The sequence below is a fragment of the Heterocephalus glaber genome, unplaced genomic scaffold (genome assembly GCF_053883595.1).
Source record: "Heterocephalus glaber isolate CG9 unplaced genomic scaffold, H.glaber_assembly_v1.0 deba00000546, whole genome shotgun sequence".
In the NCBI taxonomy this organism is placed as follows: domain Eukaryota; kingdom Metazoa; phylum Chordata; class Mammalia; order Rodentia; family Bathyergidae; genus Heterocephalus; species Heterocephalus glaber.
In genome coordinates, this window is record NW_028258147.1 from 12,249,226 (window position 1) to 12,268,269 (window position 19,044).

At 36.1% G+C, this 19,044-nt stretch overlaps 1 protein-coding gene across 8 annotated transcripts in view; it reads left to right on the top strand.

The window, feature by feature from the left end:
• Window positions 1-19,044, top strand: part of Iqub (IQ motif and ubiquitin domain containing) — a 194,086-nt gene that overhangs the window by 34,726 nt on the left and 140,316 nt on the right. For all 8 annotated transcript variants that reach the window (XR_015448722.1, XR_015448724.1, XR_015448723.1 and 5 more), the window contains 3 exons: window positions 4,215-4,390; window positions 11,788-11,958; window positions 17,139-17,315. Coding sequence is in view for 2 of the 8 variants with exons in the window: in XM_021237619.2 (XP_021093278.1) it covers window positions 4,215-4,390; window positions 11,788-11,958; window positions 17,139-17,315 (524 nt within the window). In the remaining 6 variants the exon portion in view is untranslated. The remainder of the gene's footprint in view (window positions 1-4,214; window positions 4,391-11,787; window positions 11,959-17,138; window positions 17,316-19,044) is intronic.

Consider the following 19,044-nt stretch of genomic DNA (forward strand, 5'->3'; position numbering starts at 1 on the left):
TGATTCTATGGCCACAATGCAGATCATGAGGCCCTAAAAGATCATTCTAACAATATAATAATAAATTATCTTCATGTAGAAGCAGAGTTTGGTGACTAATTAAGTAAATGTGCCCCAACAGTAGTAAACCAACTGGTAAGTCCACATTACAAAGGCCTATGCACAACTAAAATGATGACCTGGATTTTGAGAGACAGGATTCCAGTGGTTATGAGCATGAACCACAGAGTTAGACTTTCCAAGTTTGAGTCCTAGCTCTACCATGTATTTGTTGTGTGACTTTGGACAAGGTATTTAGCCTCTATTTTCCTTAATATCTCTTTCTGTGACATGGAGGCTAATAGCATCTGCTTCATTGGCTTGTCAGGAGATTTAAATGAGCTCATGTGAATGAAATGCTTGGGATAGAACCTTGTACATAGTAAGCTGCACTGCATGGTATTTGTTGTTATATTACTGAATAGTTTAACTAGAAAAGAGGGGACTAAGAATTGGGGAAAAGATAGGAGATAGCAGTAAATGGTAGAGTTAAAAACAAGACATTTTTCTGTAGCACACCCATAAGAATAGAAAGGAAGTTACTGCATGTTCTGGTTCCACTTTGAAATCATTATCCCTCTATCAATTAGGAGAGGAGAGAGTGGGAGTTCTGTAAACAGAAGGATGATATAGTGAGGCCAGAGAATTTGGTATATTCTGATGTATTCTGGTGAGGACATCTTGAAAGAAAACAAAGATGTCGTCTTAGTTACTTTTCTCACTGCCGGGACAAAATACACAACCCCCAAAGTTAAAAAAGGAAAGACTTATTGTAGCTCACAGTTTGTAGAGGTTTCAGTCCATCGTTGGCTGGCTCCAAGGGAGGGTGGCATGGCAGAGGGGCATCAGAGAGGAGAAACAGTTCATGACAGGCAGATGGCAGCAAAGCAAAAGGCAAGGCAACGAGCAGCGAAGTAGTGCAGCAATAAGGGACCAGCAGTGACAACAGCAACCTTCTTTCTGTTCCTTATAGTCTATCCGGGCTACCTGACCTTAGGGTGAGTAGCACACGCAGGATTAAGCCCCTTAACCTTAGCATCTCATCAAGAATCAACCCCAGCATCACATCCTTGATCCCAGCATCACACACTCTAGATCCAGCCACCTCTGAAAAGCCCCACCTATGACCACACAAGGCTTTGGGGAGACATCTAGAACATCTAGACAGAAGCCATAACAGATGTGTCAACGTCTATGTATGGAAAATGAATCTATTTTCCAAGGAGAAGAATCTCTGATATTCAAATCTTGGAAGTGTGAGGCCAGGGTATGCACTGCAAATTCAAAACTAAGGTTTCATCATGTGAGAGGGATAATAGAAGAAGAGAATGGAAATGGGTGGCACACAGGCATTTTAAGGAATAGTTTTGAAAATCCAAAAACTTGGAATGAACTAAAACTTATGATAAGTGTCAGAGACTACAGTGATTTTTTTGGAATAATTGTTCAGAATAAAGAATAGTAGGCCACAGTTCCAACCTCTGTTTTACTTTCATTTTTTACAAAGAGTATAGCACAAATATGGCTTAAATAAGTTCAAGTTTCTTTCCAGATGTCCTTATCAAAATTGTTCTTGGTGTCTTTAAATAGCCATGTAGAATGGAAAAACTGCCCAGCTTTATATGTTCATATTACTGCTTCTTCTTTCTTTTTTGATCATGTTTGCAAATTTCTATGTGTTTCCTGTAAACATCATGTCATTGAATTTTTACAAAATTTTTCTATTCTATTTTCAACAAAATATAAATATAACCATTTTATATTTGCAAACATACTATTATGCTTTGTTTTGCTTCTCTCCATCTTGTTTAACAATTCATTTTTTGTATTTTTCTGCACAAACCATTTTAGTTGTACTATCTTGTCCAGAGATTTAAAATGTTTGACATTTTTCAGAAGTATTTCAAAGACCTTCTTGCAGCATGATGAATTATCAAATAGCTCCATAGCCTACCCTTTTGTCTAATTCTTAATCGCTTAAATTGAGATTTACCATCTTCTGCTATAATCAATGTCCACTCACGTAGAAGACCTAGCAGTAGTTTGAAGGACGATTGTGGACTGTTGTGACAGTATCTCCCATTTATTCAGTAGTATCTGCAGTGTATCTTTTAGACATTCCTTAAGGACATTCCATAAAAAGATCTGATTCTTTTCTGATTTCAAGTCCTGTTTCAAGACTCTTTCTCTTTTTCCTCCTTCCATATTTCTTGTACCATTTGTCAGGACTTAGGTGAGGGAAGGTAGCAGATTCTGTGGAAGTCTCCATCTCCACAAATACATGGCATGCCATATTTTAAGAAGTTCTGTGAAAAACCAGAGGAACTTGGCCTAGATGGGTGAGGAAGTGATTCTAAATGATGTGCAAATTAAGAAATGTAAGTCTTTATGTCTAGAAAAGGGAAAAGATAAGTGGAATGTGTCAGCCATTTTCACATGCCCACTGGCATATGCAAAGAAGGGGAATAACTGAGCCAAATGGAACTTCTAGTTTCAGATTTTTGCGGAATCTCCACACTGATTTCCACAGTGGTTTTAGTACATTACATTCTCACATCCCTTTGAGATGGGGTATGTCAGACCAAGGTGAGTGTAATTTAATTTCTTTCTCAGTGGGTTCGTTATTAGTGACAGAAACAGTGTTGTGTATTGATTTTGTATGTATATTACTGAATTTGGTTACTCTTAGAGTCTTTTGACGGATTTTTTTGAGTCTTCTATGTATAGAACATGTCATCTGTAAATAATGGTAATTTGACTTCCTCCTTTCCTATATGTTTCCTTTTTATTTCATTTTCTTGATTAATTGCTCTTGCTAATATTTCTAGTACTATGTTGAACAGGAGTAGTGATAGTGGACATCCTTGTCTTGTTCCTGATTTTCAAGGGAAAGATTTCAATTTTTCCCCATTTAATATGATGTTGGCAGTAGGCTTGTCATAAATGACTTTTATCAGATTGAGATAAGGTCCTTCTATACTTATTTTCATCATTGTTTTTATCATGAAAGGATGTTGTATTTTGTCTAAGGTTTTTTTTTTGCATCTGCTGAGATGATCACATGATTTTTGTCCTTGCTTTTATTTATGTGATGGGTTACATTTATTGATTTGTGTATGCTGAACTATCCTTGCATTTCTGGGAGGTGTTACTCTTTCAATAAAATGAGTTTATTTAAATATCGTTCTTTGGCATATTATGGTTTAGTTTTGAGTTATGTTGTATGAATACCACCTATACTGATAGCAGCCAATGCTTTAAAATATCATAAGTATTTTATTATGTAACATGCTGATTTGAGTACAGAGTAAATAAATTAATTTATAACATCTGCTGCTATAATTTAGGGTTTTGTGAAGAAATGGAAACTGGCAAGTAAATGACTATGGGTATTACTATCAGATAATAACTGTAGTCAACTATGCTAAATAAAACTGCCATTTCAGGTCCTCAGAGAAGCAGACACCAAGATGGAATAAGAAGTGAGGGGGAGAGGGAGAAGGGAAAGCAAAGGAAATCTTTAGACCTAGATGAGGTTGGATACTTGAGGAAGTTGAGAAAGTAAAGGAAATAGAATGGGGTACAAAGGCTCCCAAAGGGAGATAGCTCAGAGAATGTCTGTCAGCTGAAAGGTGAGGTCTGTTATGAGAGACTACAGAAGAGTGCACTGTTGGAAAGACACAGCCAGACCTTAATTTCCTCATGGTTCTAGGTCATTTAGAGTTTTGTAGGCAGATCGTGACCTCTGTTCCAACATTGCAGCAGGTCTGAATTGCTGGAACTGTCACCTACCTCTACTTCTTTTGACAAATACTTTCCTCAAGGGAGAATTTGACCAGTGCACATTCATGGCTGCCGCAAAATCCAGGCCGTATTTCTTTTTGATGCTGGGGAGTGTGTATGCATACTTGAAGGCATAATTTGACATTATTGGTTCTGGTTTCCCTTGGCTCCTGTTTGTTTCACTCTATTTTCATTGCTTCAAGTCTTTTGATTCCATTTGTTTTTTTTTCCCTCCATCCATCTGATATATGATATGAATGGTTCTATTTATGTATAATTTTGCCTAAACCGATTCAAAAATAAAATATCCTTTATTAGGATGTGACGGTAAAAATGCTCTGTAAAGACATGGGGTTTTAAAAACTTAAGAGTTTTTCATGTTATTGCTCTAGTCTGGCGGCAAGAAGAACTTACACGCATTAACCAGTGTCTTACTGGAGCTGAAAGGAAAGCTGCTTTGTGCGAACTTTTGGAAAAAGAGACCCAGATAATTGCTTCCATTGGGAGACATAGACACATTGCTCGTATGGAGAGCCAGGAAGAAGTCATACAAGCTTTTTTGGATAAGGTTAGTGAAATAACTGCTATTTAAAATATAAATATATTCTCATTTAACATGTAGAATAATGATCCAAAGGAAACACCTATAATGTAAAAATTTACTTGAATTTTTGTTTAGTATTTTGATAACATTTCTTTACATTCTAAATGTTTATTCTTCTGATATAGCTGTAGCTTTTTTAGCTGCAGCCTAGAATAAAGAATGGTAAGTAACATGAAATTAACATGTTCTTAACTAAAGGTGTTTAGCCCTGAAAGAAAAGATGGGGCCACCTTCCTGTGACTTAGGCTGACTACAGGAATCAGATGAGTTGCACACTTGGCTGAAATACAGAGTATTACAGTCACACAGTGTCAGGGTCTGGGTGCCCCAATAGTAAGCAACATGGGGAAAACAGGATGAGTGTTGCTGCTTTGACTCACCATACTATCGACTGATTGGAAATTTCTAGTGAAAAAAATATATGGTTATTGAAGACCATGAAAGCATGCAATTAAAGGAAAAACTAAAGTAATTACTTGTTTGTGGTGTAAACTGCCTGTTTGGTATTGAATAGCCTGTTTCCATAGTAACAGATTTCCTTTTATAAACCTGATCTTTCCAAACAATTAAAGGCTAATGCAGCCTGAAGAAAAGGATCCAGTTCCCAAAGATACTACCCTCCAGTGATTCTAGTTCTGTGTGTCTTACTCTTTGAGGATATTTGCTACTGCAAACCATTGTTTGATACTTTACCCTTCTCTTGTCTTACTTACATACTTTGGTATTTTATTACAGTTTGTCTTTGCCTTTAACTACAGTTCTGGTTTCATATCAGACCCTCAGAAGCTTCCAAACTATGTATCCACTTTCCTACTGTGATTGTTCTGTGGAAATCTCTAGACGACTCTAAGTCATATCCTCTCCATCTGTTGCCCCCTCATCTCCACACTGATCCTATGGTGTAGCACCCATGTAACCTATCTCTGTGAATGTTTCATCCTCGGAAACCTGGACATTATTCTTGATTTCCCATCTACTTATCAACCCGTTTTTTCCCCATTGCTTGAATATTTCCTTAATTCTGTACTCCTTCCTTTTCAAAACTAATATCATTGATTTCAGGGAAAGCATTATGCTGTGGCATCCTGAAGACCTCACCTGTATCACATGTGAACCACACCTAATCTGAGTCTTGTTGGAATGCCCTGTGATCTTCTGCAACACAAAGATGGGAAGAGGCTTTTGAGGAACTGCTCTGGGCAATTTCCCCTGCCTCCCTATTTTCCCTGGGAGAATGTCATGGGATAGGCCTTGTCCTTTCTTTTCTTGCATGTGTGAGATCAACACTTATTTAATTGAATTAAGACTTCCTTCTCATATGGATTATTTTATCTGACTATTGTCTCTAGTCTTACTGTCCACTTTCCTCCACCATCCACATCACTGCCATAATGGGCTCGTTAAATGCACCTCTGATCCTGTCTCTGCCTACTGCCCCAAAGGAATAGTGACTTTCATGATTTACTCTTTGTACCCTCCTTCACTCCATGGTTGTTTCCATCATCATTCCTTGTACACTGCATGCATATTGGTCCAGAGGTGCTCAATGACTCTCATGTCCCCAGGAAGGCCATGCATTCTTGATGCTTTTGTATCTGGGGTTGTCTCTACATGAAGCATCCTTTCCCAGCTTCCTTAGTGACCAGTTGCTCACCCTTTAGAGCTAGCTCAGATGCCTCTCCTTCTAGGGGCTAACCACGGGTCCTTCTACTCTAGCCCGAGCCATGTACTCTCAGGGGACTTTGTTTTATTGCTGTTTTTGTACACACTGGTCATTTTAAATTGTCTTTATTAAATGTCCAAATCCAAGATTCTGAACTTCTTAAAGCAAGAGGAATCTTTTATATCTCTATCTTCATATCTCAGAGTATTGATACATGCTTGTGGAGGAAAAAAGGGAAGAAAAATAAGGGACAAAAACAATGTTGTATAATTTTATATTCCAAATAACATCAAGAAATTATGTAATGCAGACGCTGTCATTTGAAATCTTTTAATACCTTAATTCTGGGAAAGATGAATCTATTGTAGGGAAGCATAATATTCACAATGTCTCCAAAGTAATATTTCAAACTAAACTCATTCCATTAGCAAGTTGCTTTATCTTGCATCCAAGTTTCATCACGGGAGCTGTGTTTGCACATGTCTGATTGTTAACCTCCCAGAGAGGACGCCGTGGAGCAATGTGGGTGACAGAGCCAGAGGCTTCTAAGTGCCAGTGGGCAGAGAAATGGTGATGTCCCCACTCTGTATTGTAAGGCCAAGACTTTACAGTTTCCTACTTGTGCTCCATTTCCTATAAGCTGTTTTAAAGTCTACTGTAGTAAATATTTTTAATGTTCTGAACAACCTGCTTCTCCAGACTCCATGCCTCTAATCGGTTTTTGAAATTATATAACAGAGATCCTCAGTAGATCAAGGCCCAACATATGAAAGTGTCTTCAGATTTGATTGATCCATTATTCTTTCTCATGAAACAGAAGATCTTTAGGTAAATTTCACTTAAAAAAAGATGAGATAGGGAAATTTTGTTCACAAGAATTCCTATGAGGAAGGAAAATTTGTTTTTGTTTTTGTTTTTTCTAATACTTTGACAAGTGTTTGGGTAGAATCTGAGACCCGTAAGGATCCTAAGTATGAGCAGGATTCTGTGAAAGGAAAACAAAGGTCTTTTGAGTGGTCTACTGGGGAGAAAATAGAGTGAGGAAACAGCTGAAAGGTAGTGAGGACAGTGTGACTTTTTGTGCCTTCCTTAATTATGCTACTAAATAAATGACTTTTTGTTGAAAACCCTTATACCAGGTATATTCTTCTTTATGCCTGTCCACATACCCTTTTTTTATGCCTGGTTGTATCTTTGTTATTTAGGAGGAGTGTTAATTTCATAAATTTTAATTGAAGCAACTTCTTATCTTACAGATTTTATGTTTGGTTCTAAGAAAAAAATCGCTGATAATTAAACCCTAAATCCACACAGATGGTTTTTACAGATGTTAAAACTAACAAATAACCAAAGCCATCGTGTAAATTTTAAGATTTACATTTAGCATCATAATGTGGATATTTAAAGAGAAATATTTACTTTCCTATAGTTTGGAAATAACTTTAGAGAATAAATTTCATGTTTATATTTTAGTTTAAATTCTTTGAGCCCTTGCCGGGGATTTAGCTCAGTGGTTCCAACCACCTGCCTTGCAAGTGCATGGTCCCGAGTTCAATCCCCAGTACCAAAAATAAAAAATAAAAATAAATTCATTAAGCCCAAATCCTATGTGGTCTATTGAAACAATATTTTATATTTTATCTTCTTTACGACCATAGAACTTCTCTGAATAATGAATGATATGATTTAAAATTAGTCTAATCAAGGAACTGAATGAATAACTATCATGGTTTTTATAAACTAAGTTCTCATTCCTAATAAAAAGCTTGCTCCGTCTAAAGATTTTTTTGAAGTATTAATTTGTAATTTTACACATCAAACGTTGATTTTCACAAGTTATCAAATATTAAAGAAATTCAGGTCAAGAAATTTGAATGAAAAATCATTAGCTAGTCTCTAATATATCTTGGGTACTCTTTACTCAAACTACATGAAGCAATATTTGGATTTTTGTAAGAGCTTCTCCTTAGAGTCAAGACCATTTATTCCTTTCATTCTCTTTGATTTGTGCACCACTTCTCAAAATCATAAGCTTAAAAAACTGTAGTTCGTGTTAACTGTGTCATTTTAATGCTTTTTCTCCAAACTCAGGTGGCCAACAGCTAATGGGGTAGAAATTCCATCCACCTCTTTCTGGGCAGTGCATTAAACAAGGGGCGTCATTCTGAATAAACAGAACCCCTGTGCGATGTAAAAGAAAACTCGATCTTGGCCAAGTGCTTTTGGGGGCTTGAACTCATGCTTAATTTGTGCCCTTAGGGACTTGAGAATTAATTTAAGAGGAAGAAAAGACTTACTCTCAGAAGGCAGTCATTTCTCCTTTTTTTTAGAGGCCTGCTGCTCTCAAGGTTTGTGTTATCTTTCTCCCTTGCTTCCCTGAAGTGTGTCTCTCTGCTGTTCTTGTTTCTCTGTCCCAGAGCCTATGCTGTCTTATTTGTTGGCAGCTAAATGGAATTTATTGCATTCTTATTTTCTGAAGCAATTTTAAAATATGATTGTTGTACATCTGTTATTATAGCCAAAGCATTGAAAGAAAAAAAAATAGGAAAGAGAAGTAAATGAAGTTGACATTTTCCTGAGTCAGAGTAAAAAAGCACCTTCAGGCTTGAAATCAAAGAAGTGAAGCCTACACTTGAAGACCAAGTTATCAGAGTTGGCAGAAATACATCTAAGTATAAAAAAAGCAAACGGATTTTTTTATATGTATCTTCCCTGTTCCAGCTCTAGGAAACTTGAACTTCAAATCTAACATTCTTTGTTTCACTCAGTTCCCTTTAATCTGGCTAACTTCTAGTTATTTTTCAGCTTTCATCCAGATACTATTTTCATTTCACTATCTAAGTGCTTTATAGCCACCCATAGTTAACTACTTATTGGCAATCATTAACCATACTCACCCTTTCCTTAACTACTTGTTTTCTTACCTTTACATTTCATGAGATTTGAGAGCTCTTGAAGTCAGGACAATATTTTACCTACTCAGTACCTAGTATACAACTATATAGAAGCAAACACAGTAAATATTTGTTAAATGAACAAATCAACACTGTCAAATATATAGAATTAAATGAGGAACATATTTGTTATAATATTTTGGGGCAAATAGAATTACTCATAAAATAATTATAGAACAATTTGAATCTGAATTTCACTGCCCCAAGTGATTGAAAAAGAGACCCTGCATACCTGTGTGTTTGTGTCTTTCTACAATTGTGATATGATTTCAGATATAAGTGATGTCATTGGTTCAAAACATAGTATTACAGGAATCTTTATGGAAAAGTTAGGGTTGAATTCAAAATTAAGGGATGGGAAAAATTTAGATATAGAATATATTTGGAAAAGCCTTAGATATTGTCATGTTATAGTGTATTTCTTATGACTAAAAACTTGGAGATAAGGTAGAATCAAATCAGTGCATTTTAGGCTCCCCAAAGCCAATTGGCATCAACTGAAAAAATGCAGTGTAGATAAAGTATGCATTTCATAAAATATCACCATAAAGATAATTACAAATGGAAAAGGTTAGTGTGCAGAGCAAAAGGTATTGTTCACGTTACTGGTAGAAAGAAAATTATATTTAAAAGACTTACCTTGATTACAACTGCATCCAAAGATTAAGATGTTAGTTAGACTTTAGAATATTGTAATATGAAACTTAGCCTAAGCCTTATTACTTAAAATTTTTGAAGTTTTGAGACAAACACTATATGTCTGTAACATTCCAAGGATTACCCAGAACAAGGCTATATCCACTTAAAATTTTATTTTTGTGAAAATAACTAAATAATAAAATATTTTGATACTGAGATATTTCCTTTTTATAATTCTTTAATCAATTTACTTAATTCTATCAATCTGCTAATTAATACCTTCTATATTATGAAATTTGTGGTCTAATAATATAAATTACACAGCTGCAGCTTCTCATTTGCCAAATTAAAACTAGTAAAAATCTAAAACTTTCTTAGTAAATGTTGCTAGTGTAAGCAACATTCATTTTTGCTTTGACCTGAATATAATGACATTATTTTGGAAAAGTAGCAAATATACTTGTTTGTAAGAGGAGTCTCCCTAGTTCACAATGTAACTTTGCTAATATGAAATGTAAAAACTTAAGGATGAATTGATAATTGTTATAACTAAAAAGTTCTTCACAACACTGTCACTCAAAATACAGCTTTGTGTTATTCCTCCACTTGGTATTCTATAATCCTAATGATTTGTTCCAATATGTAGAGCTTCTATTTACATTTTAAATTATTTCATAGCTCTGATTTAAATGGTTGCAAGTATGACACAAGTTGGGCTACAAGGATTTCAAAACAGTTACCAATTAACCTATGAAAGCATCCAACATTTGAACAGCTAACAATTGTGGTCGACATAGCCCTGTTTCTGAAAGATTTATAATCAGGGAAACAGAACTGCATTTTACCCTAAAGTAGAAGAGCAAATAAGCAGTACATTATTGTTGTGACATTTCTAGGTGAATGCGTCTTCTAGAGGGAACTGAAATAGTGGCATGCACAGAGGTATTATCACTGAAGATTATGCTGGTATCCTGTAGTCTGTAGAGGACTCATTCGTCATCCTGTTTGCTGGTTTCTGACTTCTTAGCCTGAGAGTCCTTAGATGAACTCTGCAACAGGTGAACTCCATCACTCTTCCTCAGTTGAGGCAGTGGGCTAGAATGGGAGGCATCAAGCCAAATGTGGAAATAGAAAGTGAGAATGTTAGCCATCATTAGGGTGGTAAACATCACAGCACTGCTAAGATAATTAAATACAACAGCTCCTCATAGCCACAGGGGATGTAGGACCCACGGGATGGCAAACTTCACAGTTGCTCAAGTCTCATATAAAATGGCATAGTATTTGCCTGTAATCTATGTGCATCTTCCCATATACTTTAAATCATCTTTAGATACTTATAACATCTAACACAATAAAAATAACTCTAAAATGTTTGTTATACTGCACTGTTTTGGAAATCTTGACAATAAAATAGATTTGTACATGTTCAATACAGATGTAATTTTCAAAACAATATTTTTGATCTGTGGTTGGCTAAATCTGAGGATTCAGAACTTATAAATAGAGAAGGATAATTGTATGTATAGCTTTTTCATGATGGATATCTGCTTGATGAGGAATTTTGGAATTTTTAGATTTACTTTTATATTGAACACTAAACCATAACTCACACAGTCCCTTTTTGCTATATTTCTAGGTCTAAACTATCAAGGTTTGCTGTAACTTCACCATAAAAATGATCTTTAATTGAAAAGGCATGATTAAAACACACTATACATGGGGGCTGGGGATTTAGCTCAGTGGTTCCAGCGCCTGCCTCAAAAGTGCAAGGATCCGAGTTTGATCCCCGGTACCAAAAAAAAAACAAAACCAAAAAAACCACACTATACACATTCAATATAATTGAACCAAACAGATATACTCCAGTTAGTACAAGTTAGTTGCAAATTCTGACTTCTATTGAAGTGTTTCCTTTTCCACAGACTGAACAGCTCTCTTTTTTCTCTAAATGGTTTTACTTTACTGTTCTATAAATTCTTCAATTAATTTTAAGTTTCAGTGATTCTTTTAGTCACAAATGGGATTAAGGTAAACTACTAGCAGAAGGAATAAAATTGTAGTCTTTGGCTAAGTATAATTATAAACATAATATTATTTTCAAGTGTTCAAGTCCAAAGATGTGGAGAAGACCTGATGGTAAATTAATTGAGATGGATACACAGTTCACAATCAGAGCCAGAGAGCTGCAAAACATTTATAAGTGCATCAGGCTGCAAAATATCTCTCAAGATGAGCGATTGGATATACTCCTGACACTGAAGCACACTGTGAAGGTATGTTAAGTTTCTCTTAGAGTTGGGGTAGAATATACTATCAGTAAAAAATTAGTTGAATACTGAAATAAGCAAAATATTTTTGCATTATGTAATTATAAAGATTATTAATGTGATTATATATACATTTTTCATATAGAAAACTATATTGTTTTGTTTGGGAAAAAGGTTTATAAATTCATATTTATCTGAAAACATTCGAAATATATATTATGAGAGATAAAATGTAAACAGCACAATGAATTTTTAAATATGTAAATATAGCTTTATGCAATCTATGCAAATATATGCAAATACACATGAGATTAATAGTTATTTCGATAAAACAGCAATAATTAGCTATATTATGTACCTTTTGGACATTTTTAAATGAACTATTTTTAGCAGTTTTAAAACAGCACTATTATATATGTTTTTCTCATCCATTTTTGATTTTCTGTGTTTTTAATCCTACTTTGAATGAAAATCAAGTTAGTGGACAGCACACACAGGTCAAGTTTCCTCAGGAAACAGACTCTGATATGGGGGTTCCTGTGCAAGAATTTCACTGGAGAGTGCTCTTGGGATAGCTCCTGTGAGGCAGTACAACAAGCAGATGGAGAAATTCAGTTACAGTTGGGGGTCAGCAATGACTTTAGCCAATCTCACCAAAACTCTGAAGCTGGGCAGGGAGCCCTTGAGAGTTGTCCTGAGTTGAGGCAAATGATAGAGAAAGGCAGTTTACACCCACATGGACCTTTTCTGGATCTGAGCTGACCTTGAAAAGGAAGTGTAACTTGGATAAAGCATCTCTCTTCCTTAGCGGTTCTCAGAAAGGAATTCCTTGAGAGGTGAGTGGAGAATGGGAGTTTCCAGTTTGGATACAGCATATACCACACATGCTGCTTCTTGGATCCACCTGCTTCATTGGATCCACAGTTTTGGAAGCAGTTTCTCTGATTTGGATGGGCTCTTTTTCCTGGAGGAAATTTTAGGAGCAAGGTTAATGACAAAATCGACAGCACCTTTTGTAGTCATTGGCTTAATTTAAGGCATCAGAAAATACTCCTGGATCTTTCCTCTGCCATCCTTTTTAGACTTTCTTTGTTCTCAACTAGCACCTTTACTGATCTTGATGACCTGCCATTTTAGGAATGACCCATACCTTTAGGACTCAAGACTATAGGTCACTGGTCTTCTCAGGATGGGGCTCCTGGACTTCTATTTGTTGTCAAAATTAGGTAAGGGTATACCCAGTACCCAAGTACCCAAGAAAGACCCAGTACTTCAGTGCCAAACATATTCTTCCCTGCCCCACTGGGTAATAACAGCCCCAGCCATTGGAAGATCAGGATCGAGTCACTCCAGGTCTCTTAGCCCAGAGAACCAAGGTATAAAAGGACTCTTGCTGTGTCCTCCATTAGAAGCATTTTTTCTCTCCAGAAATTAGAACTCCTAAACTTGATGTTCCTGGAGTTTTAGGGAAAGTAAAACTTTCTCCAAGTAACAAGTTGGGCCATTTCTGCTTTCATGTTTGTCCTTAGGGCTGGGCAGTTTCAGAGGCTTCCACATGTTCTTTTTCATCAATGTTAGCTCTTAACCCACAGGTCAAGAAGTCAAGAGGGCAGAGTCTGTGCCAACTACCAAGTATTCTATTCCAATTACTTATCCAAGAATCAGGGAAATGAGCACTGGATGTCTCTGTGAATCCAGTGTATCCGTTATGAGCTGGACCTGGGCCAGGACGCCATTTATTTTTGGTTCCCACATACCCTTAACTGTCATAGGGTCCTGGACCTTTATTCCTCCACATTCATTAGTCATTTGATTCAGGATTCCCACAGAAAAAAGCATGACCTTTGATGAGGCAATTTTCTTAACCAAGATGGCTCTCTCCAGTGGTGTGCAGACCCAGAGAGAGGCTCGTGAAGAGTTGTCAGCTGCCACAACATGCAACATGCTTCATTCGAGGTGTGGGGGTAATCTGGGAAGCACACCTCAGCATTTGCTGCTATGTATATGTTTTTTATAGTCTTAAAGGGGAATTCTCTAGTATCATTAGAACCAATGGTGCCTGTCTTAGTTACTTTCTCCTTGCTGGGATGAAATACCCATCACTCACAGGTAAAAGGAGGAGAGGATTATTTTGGTTTACAGTTTGTACAGGTTTCAATTTAGTAGGCTGGCTCCAGGAAGGGCAGCAAGGCAGAAGAAAAGGAGCGCATAACAAGGCAGACAGAAGGCAACAGCAATCAAGGATGAGGATATAGATATTATATTATATTATATTATATATATCCAGGCCACGTCCACAGTGACCCACCTGTTCCCACCAGACTTTACCTTCCAACATCACACCCAGCTATAAACCCATCTAAGGACTGATTCAGTGATGAGTATCACACACCCATGATCCAGTCACCTCCCTAAAAGCCCCGCCTATGAGTTCAGGAAGCCTTAGAGGCCACCCAGATATAAACCATAACAATCCCCTTGCTTTTTATAGCTCAAATTGAAGATCGTATCAGGCATATATTAGTCAATTATAAATTAATTAAATGAGCAATTCAGCTAAAAATACTTGGTTTCTGAATTGTGCTTTTTAGTTCTTGAAGATAGCAAGACACCTGACAGCCACTCTCTTCAGTTTATGGTAGATATCTCAATTGTTTCTAAATGGTCATTTGTATTAACTAAAGTTTGCACATAAGCAGTGGATCAGACACCTGCATGATCAGTCAGGTTCGATTATCAATATGACCCAAACTGCCAGGGCATATATAGGTATATACATACTAATGATCATCAATGGTTTGCTAAAATAACTGGAAAAAAGCCATATTTAGGTCCATCTAAGTAAGGTGCATGATTACATCCCCAAGAATTACACAAACATAACTCTCAGATACTCTATGTATGTTCTTTGCCCCTTAACTACAAAGAGCTATCATTTTTTTGAGAAATATAAGACTAAGGCATACAAATATTTTTTTTTCTTTTTGAGACAGGGTCTTGCTATGTAGTTTAGGCTGGCCTGGAACTTACTATGTAAACAAGGCTGGCTTTGAACTCACAGCGATCTTTCTGCCTCAGCTCCTCAAATGCTGGGATTACAGGTGTACATCACTCATACACATCTGCAAATCTCTTAAGACAAATTAAATAGTTGGGTAAGAGTTCTTACTGGGAGACAAGTTTTTATAGGTAGTTTACATTTCTGCTTTTAATGAGAAGAGGCACTGATGGCTTTTGTTCTAGAATACCTTTTCAAACATATTTTGTTGTAATTAGCCTTGACAGATGAAGCTATTAGAGAAGAAGAAACAATAAGTCTAGAGGTAGAAAATAAACATGGTGTTTATAGGGGGCAATAAAAAAATCCAGTTTGGTCAAAAGAGAGTGGAAATAAATATTCTTCTACCTGACATAAATAGGACAAATAGCTAGATAATTAAAACAGCCAAGGGTGAACTCAAAAGATAATCCATGCACATAAATAATTTAACCAAAATATTTATATATTCATTTATTTAATAATTTTGATAGAGGATTAAAATATTTAAGCATGGATCGAAGTCTGACTCCATGCATTTATAATTATACAACCTTAAATAAATTATTTAATATTTCTGTAAATTAGTTTCATCCTGTATAAAATTAGTCACTGTGCCTCATAAGTAGGGTGCTCTCAATAAATAACAGATACTATTCTGTTGACAATTATACTAGTGCATGTTTAACCTGGGTACACATTAGAAACACTTAGAGAACAAAGGGAGATCATGAATGATATGAAAATAAATGAGAATGATGTCTAGGCCTCATTTTGGAGCAGTTAAATTGGATCTTCAGGCTTGAAGGGAATATTAAAATCTCCACATCCTTCTAAAATTCCCCCAAGGCAAGGGACCATTGATGCAGACTTGTGTTAACTTTACCAAGTAGGTGCTAAAATGTATGGCAGAGCATCATTCTATAGTCACTGACTTTACCATCTGGCTCCTCCATTGAAACCATGTACCATCTACTTTGGGAAGTCAGAGGGACTTGCGTTTTATGACTAATAAATACCTGTACTTCCTCAATCCCTTAACTCCTACCTAGTGCTGCCTCATTCAACCATGCTCATTTTTATTACTTTATTAAAACATTATTAGGAAATACAATAAACACACATACAATAAATAGTTCAGCAAATACTAAGCGGGTCATTGAGAACATCCCCTATGTGCCTCTTTCCCATCTTATGAAAGCCTTTCTCTCATCTGTGAGAAATAATTACCCTGCTAACTTTCATGGGAGTCATTTCCTTAATTTTTCTCCATAGCTTTATTACCTCTGTGTAAATCTCTAAATAACATAGTTTAGTGTTATTTACTTTTGAATTATATTTAATGAAATTGTAGTACTATGTACTATGTAGTACATAATACATACTTGTATTATGCCTTGATAATTTTTTTCAAAATTACTGTGCAATATTTAAACATGGTATTAGTATGTAGCTATAGTTCTTTTTATGTGGAATTGGGGATTGAACTTAGGAACTTTGCACTGAGATAAATTTTCAGCCTGTTTTAATTTTTGTTTTTTGATCAAGGTCTCACTGAGTAGTTTAGGCTGGCCTTCAGCTCACTGTGTAGGTCAGAGTGGCCTCGAACTTGCAGTGATCCTCCTGCCTCAGCCTCCTGAGTGCTGGGATTACAGGCATATACCAACATGTTTGGCTAATTTTTGTTTTTGAAAACAGTGTCTCATAAGTAGTCCAGGCTGAATTTAAACTTGCAATCCTCCTGCCTCAGCCTCCTGGAGTGCTGAAATTTCTGATGTATCCCACCACATCTGACTAGTTCATTCATTTTTATGCCTTAGATAATATTCTACTGAATGAATAACCTATAATTTATTTATATGATCAATTTTTAATGGATACAATATTTAGTTGTTTCTAATGTTTGGCTACTTTGAAAATAGCTCTACCTGCACACTTCTCTAAAGCACATATAAGTGGACTTGGTTATGCATATTAATTACTGTTAGATAATGCTATTGTCTCCAAATTATTTCTACCACTTTATATCCCTATTAGCACTGCTTCATTTCTCTTGGAATGTAGCTTCTGGTCTGTTTGAGTGGTAATTTCAAAAATGAACTTAATGATTTTTAAAATTTTATTCTCAACACTTATGTGTTTTGTATAGGAACATGAATGTGAACTGACCCAGGAAATCCTAGAATTGATTGACAGAGAAGTTGACCTTATGATGAGAGGAGTCAAACCTCAGAACCTTGAAGGACTCAGAAAAAGAATTACAACGCTCTTTTTTCATTACATAAAAACACCTCTGTTTAATCCTGAAGCTGCAAGATACCTTAAGGTACACTACTATTTCTCTTATATTCTTTTTTCCCCCCAGAATCATAAGACATGTTATATTCAAGTGGAAGATCTTCAAGTTTTGCCTTAACTCTTTACTTGGAATCTATGCTGAAAACTGTCTTATTTGTAAGATCTCCTTTGAATGATTATTATGTTAAGTACTCATTTAACTTCTATGTTTCTATGCTTGAATTCTTTTCTAATTACTGAAGCAACTTTCCAGTTAATACTGCATTACATGGATTCACTGTGATCTCTCACCCTTCCGTGGTTCTGTGTACACTGCTGATTCCACCTGAGAGGCCATCCTTGTTCTCACCAGCAAACTCCTACTTGGATTTTTAAATACTCAACTCTCATGTCCTTTCCATCATTAGTCCTCAAAGAAAGTTAAAATTTTCACTTCTGAGATTGTACATTGTCCTTTATTTCTCTTCCTTAAAATACTTATGGTCATAATTATTGGCAAACAGATCCATGTAGGTATCTGGAAAGAACTCCAAATGTGATTTGTATTTAAATTAAACTACCTTCTCCAACTTGCTTAGGCTTCTGGGGGACTTTGGTCTCTAAGCCAGGATAAGTGCTTCATTGTTTTCTGACTGTGCAAAACTTTTAAAAACACTTTTAGTAAATCTGCAAGGGGATTCTGGAGATTTCTAAAGAATTGTGTTTTTTAATTTCAGTGGTTATTTTTACAGCTGTAATTGAAGAAGCTGACAAAAAATCCTTAGCCTTTTGACAAAACAAAATCCACTAACCTTTAAAAAAATGTTTAATTTTTATTTGTTCTTTTTAATTGATTTTGAAAACTTCATTGTATTGTCAAAAGCATGCTAAATTGTAAATAACAAAAGCCCAAGTGAAAAGTTGCCCATTGTATTTTATTTTAGTCAGTATTTCATTTGTCCAAGCTAACTTCTAGCCCTTCTCTATAGATGTATTCAGTTTCTATACATTTGCAGCAATGTAATAGAGTGAATTTCATGTGCTACACTTTTACATAATGTTATAGCATCCTAATCACTTTTTAAATTTACTTTTGCTAAAATCCACCCCTTTTCATGAGTTTGAACAAATGACAAACAGCACAACCATGACAAAAACAGTCCAATGACCTCCTATAATTCCCTTATGCTTCCACTTTGTAGTCAGTGCTTTTCCTGAACCTTCTACTTTTTGCAAGCCCTGATTTGCGTTTCACTTCATGGTTTTATCTATTCAAGAATGTCTGTTATAGTTTAGATCTGAAATGTCCCCTGAAGTCTCATGTGTTGAGAGCTGAGGCTTTGGAAAGTGATAGGATAATGGGGGAGCTATGTTCATCAATGGATTAATCTATTGATGAGTTCATAGCTCAGTGTGCTATGAGGAGGTGGAGTCTGGCTAAAAAACATGTAACTGGGTGTATGACCTAGAAGGTGTGCTCTCATCCCTTCTCTCTCTCTCCTCCTCCCTCCTCCTCCTTCCTCCTCCTCCTCCTCCTCCTCTTCTTCTTCTTCTTTTTCTTCTTCCTCTCCCTCTCCCTCTCTCTCTCTGCTTCCAGCTGTCAGAGCTGAGCAGCTTTCCTCCACCCTGCCTTTCCACTTTCCATCATGATATTTCTGCCTTTAAACCATCTCACCATGAACTGAAACTTCTGAAACTATGAGCCAAAATAAACCTCTCCTCCTTTAAGTTAAAAATGTCAGGTATTTTGCCCCAGAGATTGGAGAATTACTAATACG